General features: G+C 44.5%; 1 protein-coding gene across 1 annotated transcript in view; it reads left to right on the plus strand.

Moving 5' to 3' along the window:
- Positions 1–6,154: 6,154 nt before the first annotated feature.
- Positions 6,155–12,574, plus strand: part of PDXK (pyridoxal kinase) — a 49,451-nt gene continuing 43,031 nt past the window's right edge. Inside the window, exon 1 of the mRNA XM_054389730.1 lies at positions 6,155–6,247. Coding sequence (XP_054245705.1) covers positions 6,155–6,247 — 93 coding nt within the window. The remainder of the gene's footprint in view (positions 6,248–12,574) is intronic.

Consider the following 12,574-nt stretch of genomic DNA (forward strand, 5'->3'; position numbering starts at 1 on the left):
AACGGCTAGCCCACTGTTATTCTTCTGATCCTGTCATGGAATCATTGAATCACAGAATGGTCTAAGCTGGAAGGGACTTCAAAAGTTCACGTTGTCCAACCCCTCTGCAGTAAGCATGGGCATCCTCAACTAGATCAGATTGCCCAGAGCCCTTTCCAGCCTCAGCTTGAATGTCTCCAAGGATGGGGCCCCAACCACCTCTATTAACCACCTCTATTTTATACCTCTATGGCTCCTTCTCTGCAGATATTGACAATCCTTGACAAAGTTAATCATTTTAATACAGGCCAAGTGAAAATTTGGTCTGAAACAAGAATACCTTCTTCCTACATCAAATGCTTCTTTATCAGTACTATTACCATCACAAACTGGTACTTTACAATCTGTCCTAGCAAACATTCAACTGACCAGCAAAAATCAGATGGTCTTCTCATTATGGAAGCCACAATTATTAGTCTTTGCTGGTTCATTTCTGCCATCTTCAAGACTTGTTGAGAAAATTAAAGGCTATTTTATTTTCTGTCAATGAGTATGATGATTTAGAGAATCCATACACAATTTAAAAATTCTGATTTAAGACCCCTCCTCTATTCATCTTTTATCAAGCTGAGTGTATTCTTGTGAGTCCCATATCTTTTCTGGTGTGCTTATGCAGGAAATCTGAACTTCTAGAGTCCTTGGTAGTTAACATTTTCTGTTCTCCCATTCCAGTACAAACCTAAACATAGCTATCAATATTTTCTATCAAACCTCTTTCTTCTCCTAGTTATGAAAAACAAACTGAAAATAAAACCTTATCAGTCTTCCAAAGCAATCTTTTCCTGTGTTTGTCATAATCCTTTGCATAACAGAAGTAAACCCTCCATTGTGGACATCAGTGTATTCCCTTGACTTCTTTCATAGCTCTGTGTTATATATGTATCTGTAGGCCATCATTAGAGTTGAACTTTCAGTAAGATAGAGAAACCATTTCCTCCTGGATTGTGTGTCCTGAGCCTTGGACCTTTCTTACAGCCTCTTGCATTTTTAATTCATGAAATGCCATTCCAGAAATTTGGCAGTACTTCACCAAAGACCCCACCAGCACTGAGTATGCTGCAAGAATTACTTCACGTTTTGCAGACTAAATTATTGTTTGTGCAGCCCAAAAGGTGATTGCCTTTATTGCAATATTGTGACATTGTTGACCCATGTTAAGGTTGTTATTCAGTGTAATCCCATGATTTCTTCATGCATAGTCAGCTGGAATTCCAAAGGGTAACAAGAGACCTAGGAAAGCATCAGCCTGTGTAAGAAATGGCCCACAAAGGTCTTAGTCCTGTCTGCAGCAAAGCAGGTAGGCAAAGATGTGTATCTTCCTGGACTGTGGGCTGGCCAGCAGTCGTGTGTGTTATTGCCTCGAGTTTGCAACGAAGTGTACTGCTTTTAGGTGCGCTGACAGGCTGAGCAGACAACTGGGGGAGATGTGAGAGGGACTGAGGGGAGTTGTAGAAAGAGAAGGAACAAGGAACATTCATGGAAGAAACACTGACAGTTGTTGATAAACTGTGATCTTACGGAATATCCTCTCTCTTGATCAAATTATTAAAATCTTCTAATCAAAATTAACAATTTCCAGAAAATATTCTGCTCTGACCAAAGAGATCTGGTTACCTTAAAAAGTAAACCATAAAACTTGCTACACCATTCAGTGACAAGGTCAGGAGCTTGAGAAGGTATCATCCCAGTAGTACTTCAGCAGTAGCTGTAGTAGGAAGCCTAGGACAGCTTCTCTTTTGCCTATATCCGATATAATCTGGCCTATCCTTTTGTTTTTTCCTAATGAAGCCCTTGGTCACAAATTAAATGGGTATTTGCTCTTTGAATAGTCCTAGTGACCCACAAATTTGGAAGAGTACCTGGGAGTCGTCATTTTTTTTCCAAACAGAATAGAAGGATAGCACAGCCAAATGTATAATGACTATAGAGTAGAAGCCTGGTTTTGTTTTTTTTAAGCACACTGTTTTTTGTAAGGAAGGGGCCTGACTTCTTAAAGAATAAACAGGACAAAGTCTGTATAAAAACCTGCTCAGAAACCAGATGCTCACATTTAGATAAGCTGCCTTTTGGAAGGAAAGAAGAATTGTTTTCTAGTTGTAGTTTTCCTTTGCAGTAACCTTTTCAGTGTATAAGCATGTAGGCTCCCCCATATTTTGAAAAACATTGGGGCTTGATGCTGTTGAGTCACCTCCTTGCTTATTTTTGGTTGTGTATGCAGGTTCTACTTCTTAACCCACAAAAAAAGAATTCCATTCTTATGTTCTGCTGGGGTTAGCATCAAGATTACTAGGAATGCTCACCTTTGTTAGACCTTTCAAGTATATTAGGATGAAGGTAGCAATCCTGCATAGAACAGATTTATCCCCTTGCTCAAAGAAACAGCTTGTGCTCCCCTGTAACAAATACTCTTTCACTCCCAGCAGCTGCTGAGAAAGGCAGAGCTCTGTTTGCCTTTCTGCAAAGCACCTCAGCATCGCTACCCACGCTGCAGTTTCCTCACTCAGGTGGACAAGCAGTTTGGTATCAGTTGTGCTCTGCAACATGAGACTTCCTTGAGCCTACTCCTTGCTTTGCCTATGTGGTCTACTAGGTGCAGGAAATAGCAGCTGTACAAAACGTAAAGGCAGGCATTAATGCATGTATGAAATGTGTTTTCCTTCTTGGACAAGGAAAAGAGAAATAAAGTGTGCCATTTTCTGTGATCTGTAAAGATTTGCTCTTGCTTTGAATTCTTCAGAGTTTTGTCTCCTTTAAAGTAGATTTGACCTGCAGCTGCCACTCTGGGCTCAGAACTGCAAATGGAAGCAAGAAGCCTTGCCTTTTCCTCTCCTGTGAGTTCAGAAAATGTCAATCTCAATCATGTTGCCTGATTTGGACCAGAGCAAGACATCTGTTGGCCAGGAGAGGGCAAGTGGGAATGGGCCAAGGAGTTCGAAATAGAGGAGGAAGATGAGACAGAAGGAAGGGAAGCAGGAAGGTGGGAGGGAAGGAAGTCAGGAAAGAAGGATGGGAGGAAGGAAGGGAGGGAAGGGTGGGGGTGGAAAGGGGAAATAGAAGAAGGAAGGATCTGGAGCACAGGTATATGGTGCAGATCATTGATTGTTTTGACCCCATCTATACTCCAAGGAGATGCACCAATTTCTACAAATCAAGGAAATACCTACATTTATAGGTGACTCAGAAACTGTTAGTAGTAAGGCCTGCAAAGAACAAGCCCTAGGTTTTTGTGACTGGAGTAATGACAGAAAAGAGAACACTGTGTTCCCCCATTTTCCAACAGATTACTTATGATGAAGAAAATAATGCTTTCAAGTTGCTGAGAAATAATCACGCTATTTCAAGAATCAATTCAAAGCTATCCACTGAGAAGAACAAGAGGCATCAGGAATGATTTCTTGTTGTGAAGAGATCTTTGACTGAACCTGTGATGGTCAGCAATGACAAATGGCTGGAGAAAGATGAAATTCCCAAACATGTTATCAAGTCCTATCTCAACAGAGTCTTGATGTATTGTAGCACTTGCCAGCCAACACATCTTCTTTCACATTTCGGCAACCCTCTTAAGGGACTATTTTTATGTGTGTCAATAACACACAATTGCAGTCACTTCAAAACCCAACTGTGGTGGCAGTGCTCTGGCAGGCAGAGTATCTGCAGCTTAGGCCAGCATGCCAATGCCAAGGCTGACTGTGGTGTCTGTGGCTCCACAGGGCTTTCTGGGCACTTGAGGAAGGGAAGTGGTAGTGCTTTTGGGATGCGTGCTCTTGGCTTGCCAGTACACAGAGGCGCAGGTGTGGCTAGCACTGTGTAGCAGCATGGAGTGTGGACAGCAACTCTGGTTAGTGTAGAGGACAGGTCATGTGGGAGTGTTCCGTGGCTGTGTCCTGGACAATGTTTGAAAATATCTACAGGCACTGGAAGCTCATGAGAGGCAGAGGTATAGGCATCAAGTGTTATCACCTTATGTAGGCAAGGGCAGGAGAGGCAACAACGGTGGTGGGTGTGGTGTGCAGGATCAGGTGAAAGAGGTCCATGTGCATGGGCTGCAGGTACCCCACGTGGTGTTTGGGACAGTATGTGGGGGGCTGGCATGTGGGACCATCTGCCTGTACAAGGTGGCTGTGGCACCTACAGCATTGAAAGCTTGTGCTGGGGAGGGGTGAGCGACATTGGCGCAGTACCCCTGCAGGTGTCAGTGAGTGCCTCACTGGGAAGCTTGGTGGGCTGACTGGAACCAAAGAGAGGGGGTGCAGCCTCCCCGCTGCAGAGGGTATCACAGTATCACAGTATATCAGAGGTTGGAAGGGACCTCAAGAGATCATCAGGTCCAACCCCCCTGCCAGAGCAGGCTCATTTAGGGTAGTCTGCACAGGAATGCATCCAGGTGGGTTTTGAAAGTCTCCGGAGAAGGAGACTCCACAACCTCCCTGAGAAGCCTGTTCCAGTGCTCCATCACCCTCACTGTAAAGAAGTTTCTCCTCATGTTGAGGTGAAATCTTCAAGTTTAACCCGTTGTTGCTTGTCTTGTTACTGTGCACCACTGAAAAGAGCTTGTCCCCCTCCATTTGACACCCACCCCCTCAGATATTTATAGACATTGATGAGATCCCCTCTCAGTCTTCTCAAGACTAAATACCTCCAGGAATCTCAGTCTCTCTTCATAGGGGAGATGCTCAAGTCCCCTAATCATCCTTGTGGCTCTCCATTGGATTCTCTCCAGCAGGTCTCTGTCTCTCTTGAATTGGGGAGCCCGAAACTGGATGCAGTATTCCAGGTGTGGTCTCACCAGGGTAGAGAGTTAGAACTTCGCTAGACTTACTGGACATACGTTTCTTGATGTATGCCAGGATATCATTGGCTCTCTTGGACACAAGGGCACATTGTTGTCCCATGGAGAACTTGCTGTCCAGAAAGAATTCGAAGGTCTTTCTCTGTGGAGCTGCTTTCCAGCAGTGCAGCCCCTAACCTGTATTGGTGCATGTTCTTATTCCTCCCCAGATGCAGCACCCTGCACTTGTCCTTATTAAACATTATGAGGTTTGCCTGCTCCCAGCTCTCCAGATCTCATTGGATGGCTGCACAGCCTGATGGGGTATCAGCCAACCCCCCCAGTTTTGTATCCTCAACAAACTTGCTGAGGGTACTCTCAATCCCCTCATCCAGGTCATTAATAATATTGAACAAAACTGGACCCAATACCAATCCCTGGGGAACACCACTGGCCACAGGCCTCCAAGTTGACTCTGTCCCACTGATGACAACCCTCTGAACTCTGTTGTGAAGCCAGTTTTCAGTCCAGCTCACAGACCAGCCCTCTGTACCACATCTCCTGAGCTTTTCTATGAGGATGTTATGGGAGACAGTATCAAAAGCTTTACTGAAGTCAAGATTTATGACATCCACTGCTCTTCCCTCATCTACCCATTTGGTCATAATTTCATAGAAGGGCATCAGATTAGTCAGACAGGATCTCCCCTTGGTAAATCCATGTTGGCTGCTCCTGATAGCCTTCGCGTCTTCCATGTGCTTAGAGATGACCTCCAGGATGAGCTGCTCCATCATCTTTCCAGGGTGGGGAAGGGGATGCAGCACCCTGCTGGCCAAAGGGCTGAGGCTGGCCGGGCGCGGGCTTTGGGGCCGCTCTTTCCTGCCGGATGCCGCCGGCGACAGCAGCGGCGACAGCAGCGGCGACAGCCGCTCCGCCAAGGGCAGGAGAGTCGGCCGCTGGGGCGCGTGACGGCGCGTGCCGCGTGACGGCGGGGCGTAAGCAGCGGCGACACCTGCAGTGAGAGACAGCGGGGTGTAGGCGGGGGGCAGGCATCGGTGAGAGGCCATTGGCAGGTGCCGCCAGTGGGCACCGCGCCCAGGAGCCTCGCCTCGCCGGTTGCCTCAGAATCCCCGGTCAGTGAAGGCTGTAGGCGGCCATTAGGCGCCCGCGCCCATCGGCTGACGGCCCCGGGGCGGCGGGCCGGCGCGCGCCCCGCCTCCCGCGCGCCGGGGGCGGGTGTGTGTGTGACAGGAGGGGAGGGCGAGCGCGTGACGCCCTCCCCGCTCCGCCCCGCGCTCCTGCTCCCGGCGCCGCCACCTCGGCCCGGAGCGGGCGGGTTGTGCAGTCATGGAGTCGGAGCGCGAGTGCCGGGTGCTTTCCATCCAGAGCCATGTCGTCCGCGGCTATGTGGGCAACAAGGCGGCCACTTTCCCCTTGCAGGTGAGCGGTCGTGGACGGGGCCTCCGCTGCCGTCAGTCCCGTCGCTCCTCTGTGGGGCGGCGAGGAGAGCCGGGCAGGTGGTGTATCGGCAGAACTGCCCGGCGGGCACTGCGCTTGGGCGGGCGACGGGGTGGTGGGCGCCTCCTGACAAGTGAGGGTAAGGTCAGGGGACGGCCGAGATCAGCCTGCCTGGGTGCCCTCCCCGCCCTCTCAAGTGCCAGAGCGCGGGGCTGGGGCGGGGGAGCCGGGGGCTGTGACCGTCCCGGGTCTCCGCATACCCTGCCGATCCGGAGCCGGTGCAGCTGCGCCTCCCTCCGGCTCCGCGCCGCACGGCGCGGCCCGCGGCTTCTGCTAACGTAATTTCTGCCGGCTAGCTTGAGGCTGTGGTACGGCGAGCGGGCTTTAAAAACAAGTGAGGGAGCGGTGAAGAGGGGCTGAGAGTGCTTCTGGTGGGTTTGCTCGGATTCATACTGCGGTGCTTTGCGGGCGTCCGTGCCCTTCGCCGAGGCGTGTGCTCCGGCTTTAGCCGGGTGCTCCTGCTTGAAGGCGGCACCGCTGCCGTTGGCAAGCGTGCACATCTTGCGTTTGGGTGCCGCGCTGGGCACGAGGAGCTGGGTTTGGTGGACTGACTGGCGGCTCTGTGCGGGTACAAAGCTAATTCTCGTGCTGGAGCTGGTAAACTCGCACCCGTCGGTTTCTGAGGATCTAGGAAAACTAGTAGAGTGTAAGGACCACTTCATGACTGTACAAAGCTGAGCCAGAGAAACTAGCTTCCGTGGCCCGGGGCTTGAGGCTATAATTGGATCTTGACCTTCATGGCTGTCATGTACTGACTATAGAGTTGCTTGCTAAGGTCTAGCTGACAGTGGGGAAAACATCGGTATGCTTTGGGATGAGATTTTGTAAGTCTCAGCTGTTGCCGCTTGTGAAGAGTGTAGTTGTAAGGGGCTAATTTAGGGCCTTACCATCAGCAGGTGTTTGTTTCTTGATACATGTAGCTTGCTGTCTATGAATCTCATTGCCAGAACATGATGTATTGTGACATTGGTTATCTTGGTACATAACATCTGGTGGTGTAATCTCACTAGACTAGATGCGGGAGATGGTATACTCTGATAAATTATGCACTGGAGACCAGGCCTGCAACAAGCTAATGTAACACCCCCGTATTGACATACAATTAAAATGTAACCAAGTCTCTTGAATATTAGTATATGATGAATGGTGAGGTATATATGAAATCCATGTATTGTGGAAAAGCCTGTGTATGTGGAGACCCATGCCTGAAAGGCTGTTATGTTCTGCAGCCCAACTGTCCCTCCTTTCCTAGCAGAATGTGCTCTTAATTGTGCTCCTTCACTTCCCCCAGCTATTTTTCACGGTAGCAGAAGGGCACACAGTAGTACTTATTCCAGAAAACTCCAATCTCTCAAACTGTTGTCTTCATTTTAGTTCTGTGTCAGAGGTTCTCTTTACTTTTCTGTAACTCAACATTTCTGCACCCCATGAGCCTCTGTACGACTTGTGTCATGTGACCTGGCAAATCGGCTCCTGTAATGTGTCTCTAGTTCCTTGCTTAGGAACCTTGCTGGTTTCAGTTTAGGAGGCTTTAATTGTGGCACATTCCTTTAATATATAGCATAACAAGAGGTTGCTGTGGCAACCCTTAATGAAGCTGTGCTTGCTAGAATCTTATTTAAACCCTGGTTTTGCTAGAACATTGGATGTGCAAGTGCCACCAAGCAAAACTTCTGGGTTTTATGTTTTCTTGAAACAAGGAAAGGAATTGCAAACTTGAGTCTCTCTATTATTTTTTTATATAGGTAAAAATGAAATCTGATATTAGTCCTGAGAATGGGAACAAATCCTGCATGCTTATGTTACCTCCTATTCTCTTTTTTTTTTTTTTTTTCCACTTTGGTCTTCTGAACTACTAACAGTTAAATATGAGGCTTCCTTCTGACCTCATCAGTATTGAGTTTGCAAGTCAAGATGCTTGTAGTTATGTGTGTGTGCGCACATGAGGTCTGATGGGCTTAAATTAGAAGATCAGAGAATGCATTGGGTTTGAAGGGACCTTTAAAGATTATCTAGTCCACCCCCCCTGCAGTAAGCAGGGGCATCCCCAATTAGATCAGTTTGCTCAGAGCCCTATCAAGCCTGACCTTGAATGTCTCAAGAGATGAGACCTCCACCACCGCCCTGGGCAGCTTATTCCAGTGTCCCATGACCTGCAGAGTAAAGAACTTTTTCCTAATGTCCAAGCCAAAGCTACCCTTCTTCAGGTTCAAACCATTGCCCCAATTCCTATCACTACAAGCCCTTCTAAACAGTCCCTCTCCAGCCTTACTGGAAGGCTGCTCTAAGGTCTACTCGCAGCCCTCTCTTCTCCAGGCTGAATAACCTCAGCTCTCTCAGCCCATCTTCATAGGAGAGGTGCTCCAGCCCTCTGATCATTTTTGTGGCCCTCCTCTGGGCCCCCTCAGTACTCCAGGTGAGGTCTCACCAGAGCATAGTAGACTGGCAGAACTACCTCTCTTGATCTGCTGGCCACACTTCTTTTGATGCAGCCCAGAATGTGATTGGCTAATGGAGCAGTTCAGGAATCTGCATTTGGACAGCAGCATCAGAATAGAAACCAGACATGGTTTCACCTGTTTGCAGATTTCTGCAAAAACATCAGTCATATTTGAATGATTTGGTCTTTGGTGGAAGTCTGTGACATTATTATTTGTTAGAAATAGCCAGCATAGCAGAGTACACACCAGAGAACTCTTAGTGTCTTTTTTTTTTTTTTAAACCAGTTGGCTTTGTTTTGTCAGGTTTCCATTACATGAAAAACTAACACATGTAAGAAGTAGGTGGTAGGTGTGTTGAAAGACTCTGTGAAGTATGTGGTAAATGCTTTCTATATAGCAAACTCACTACCATATAGTAGAGCAGTTATAATAATGGAAGTAATATAGCTGAGTAACAAACAATAGAACCCTTTACACTATTTCAAGTTAAAATAAATTTGTTTACATAGTTTGAGATTCTGAATTAATTAATGGGTCTTATAGGAAACACACCCCTGGATTTTCAAGGTAATAAAATGCCAGGAAGTGAACTATCCTCAGCTCTGCTTTGAATTCTGCCTTTGTCAAGAGTTTCAATAGTGCTTCCATTCACGGTTTTATGTCTCTTTAGGATTTCTGAAGTTGGTTCTGAGTATTTTAAAATAGTTGTAAGTTATTTCACAATTGTGTAACCTGAGCAGCTTTTGGTATCAAGAAATGGGTTTAGGATTGTCTAGCATTTAAGAACGGAAAAGTTGTAGGGTGTACCTTAAGTTAGAGAGTTCCCACTGTCAGTCAGATAAATTGTTTTAAAATATCAAAGAAAGTTTCTCCCTGTTGACTAAGAGTTATCAAAGTTTTCATGACACAAAATAAAAATTGTTTTCACCATGCCATTCAGCATTACTTTTATCATACTTGTTTTCTTCCTAAGAGGCATCTCTTATTTGTTAATACTTGTTAATATTTGAATACTGTTTTAATTTACCTTTTCTGCCCACCTTGTAGCTAGGTAGAATGTGGCAATAAGTAAAGAATGCAGCACTGGCAAGCAGAGCATTACAGTCCTCAAACCACAGAGTGAATACGTAAGGGCAGGCTCATTTCTGTTCTGCACAGATACTTAATTTTGACCATCAGGATAATTTTGTTAAGCAGATGATTTTAAAGTTCATATACTACAGCCATTGTAATATTAGTGCTTATGAATTGAGTATTCTGGTCTTCATGTTCAGTCCTTTGGGCTGCTATGATTTTTCAAGAAAGGGGTTTGAAATTACAAGGAAGGGCAGAAGGAAGGCCCAGTCGATTTAGCCTGGGGATTGGACATCAGAATTTGGTTGTCACTGGACTAGATTATAGTCCTGCCTGCAAGCCAGAGACTGTTGATCTTTTATTATGTACAGGTAACAATGAAACCCAAAAAGTTCTGTATATTCTGTTCTTACCTAGTTTGATAAATACTGACGGAACATGATTATGTTTAGTTGTCTCTCTTTTTTTTTTTTTTAATCTGCCATAAAACTCATAGAGTTTTAGAAAATGTTTTCTCTCCTTTTAAGTATTTAATTGACTTTTTTTAATATCTGATTATCTTGAAGATGGAGCTGAATGCATGGACAAATACCATTAATTATTTGGCTATGGAGAATGAAATTGTTCTGAATTGTAAGATGCCACCATAAACATCTTCTACAACACAGGATAAAGTGGTATTTTGAAATATGTTCAACAATTTTTATATATGTACTTTTTTTTTCATTTTTTTCTCCTGCTGAATGGAAATAGTTGTCTGTTCAAGTATTAATAAGAGCAGATGAATCTCATTCCTAGACTAGTCCTCAGTGATGCTCTTCTGCAAAAGAAACCTGTAAGTCTACACTTTTAGGTCTTTCTTAATTGTAAAAAAGATGGGAAAACAGCTTGGTCAGTGCAGATGGTGATTTCTTAGATATTTAAGGTTAGTCTTGAACTATATTATTCTGCCAAAGGTATAGCCAATATCAACATATCTGTAATTATTATCTGCTACCCTAGAAAAAAGTGTAAGGCTTTCTTTTAATTTCTTCTGTTCAGCAGTATACTCAAATGGATTAACTATTGTGCAGAAGGAGAGATAGAGAGCATCTCTTACTTAAGATGACTGCTTGTTCTGTTTTTCAAAGCCTACTTCCACTGTGTTAATTATGTGAGTCAGAAGGATGAATCATTCAAAAGTCTTTACAGAATAACAGGAATAAATGTACCTACTGGCTAGTCCTTATTTCTGTTACAGGTCAAAGGCTGAAAAAACCTGAACCTTAAAAAAAATAAATACCAAGGTAAAAGCATGTATTTGCTCTTTGTAATATCCAGAGTTTTTTTCTAAATTACATGTTTGAGATGAGAGTTGTAGCTTTAGATTGATACTTCAAATGAAGCTTGTGGAGGGATGGTTTTCTTCCTGCTTATATTTTTGTTCTTGTAACAATGGTAGACAGGGGACGAAGGGATATTAAAACCCCCAAACTCATGGCTGCTCTGGGAAGGCTTGTGCATAGCTATATAACCTGCCTTTTCTTATTATGTGCAGTTCAGTATAGGTGGTTGCAAAAGTCTAATAGCCTTTGTGCAAGATGAGGCCCTGAAAACGACTTGTAATCCATAAAGTCCCAAGGAGGGAGTTCCCCACCTGGCAGTCTGGATTTCTAGGGAAGGACTTTACCAGAACTTTCCAGAAGTGCTTGTCCAGATTAACCCAGATTAATCCAGGAGCTCAGATGTACTGTGAGAACTTTGAACTTCTGATAAGATAGTAGGAGATGGATGTTTGACCTGTGTGGTAATTAGAAGGGGAGAGAGATAGGAGTAAGAGAGGACAAGCAAAACATTGGGATCTCATTTTTACTTAATAGTAGTTGACATTTGTATACCACTGTAGACTAAGAGATCCCATTCTTTTTTTTTTTCCAGGCTTCTTACAGAAATCTCTTCAACTTGTAATGCAAAATAATAAACATGAAAAATTAGAGTGATTTCAATCCGCCTAAAATATGTGCAGCTGGGACTGCTGGTGTGTGATGGACTCTAAATGACAGGGCTTAGTAAAGCCTCTGATAAACAGAGAGCAGGGCTGACTGAAACATGATCATCTGAGGTTGAGTCTAAGTGTGTGACAGTGGTATGCATAAGTGTTTCTACAAGTCACTTGATTGTGGCAACTTGTTAAATCAACTTTTGTCAGGATAATACCAAAAATACAGTCATGAGAATACAGAAATGCTGAGGGATGTTCCCCCAGGTCAATTGTATATTACAATTGAAAAGCTAAAAAAAGGCATTTTAAGATGCATTAAAACTGTATTTTGGAGTTTGTGTATGAGACCAGTTGGCATGTTAAGCTTTTAAAAAATATGATAAATATTTAGAGTGATTGATTATTAGAATTTGCTAGCTTTTTCATAGTGCGTTGTAAAATTGGAACTATGCAGATGCATAGGGTGAGATTTAACATACACTGGGGTGGGTGCTGTAGTGAAGAAATAGTAGCTTCTTCTTGAACATAAATGTAATCTTTTGATCTGACACAACACAGCAAAGCGGAAAGATTTTGGAGGACCCCATTCGGTTTCTACAAGTATGTGCAAATATCTGATTTCAGAGCAAGCAAAACCGCCTTACCCTGATTCACTCACTTCCTCCCTTGAATAGAAAAAAAAAAAAAAGTTGTCAAGAAACTGCAGATCTCAAAGGACTGGAAAACCTTGCCTAAAGGTGGATCTGCACTGTT

The sequence above is a fragment of the Indicator indicator genome, chromosome 1 (assembly GCF_027791375.1).
Source record: "Indicator indicator isolate 239-I01 chromosome 1, UM_Iind_1.1, whole genome shotgun sequence".
Lineage (NCBI taxonomy): Eukaryota > Metazoa > Chordata > Aves > Piciformes > Indicatoridae > Indicator > Indicator indicator.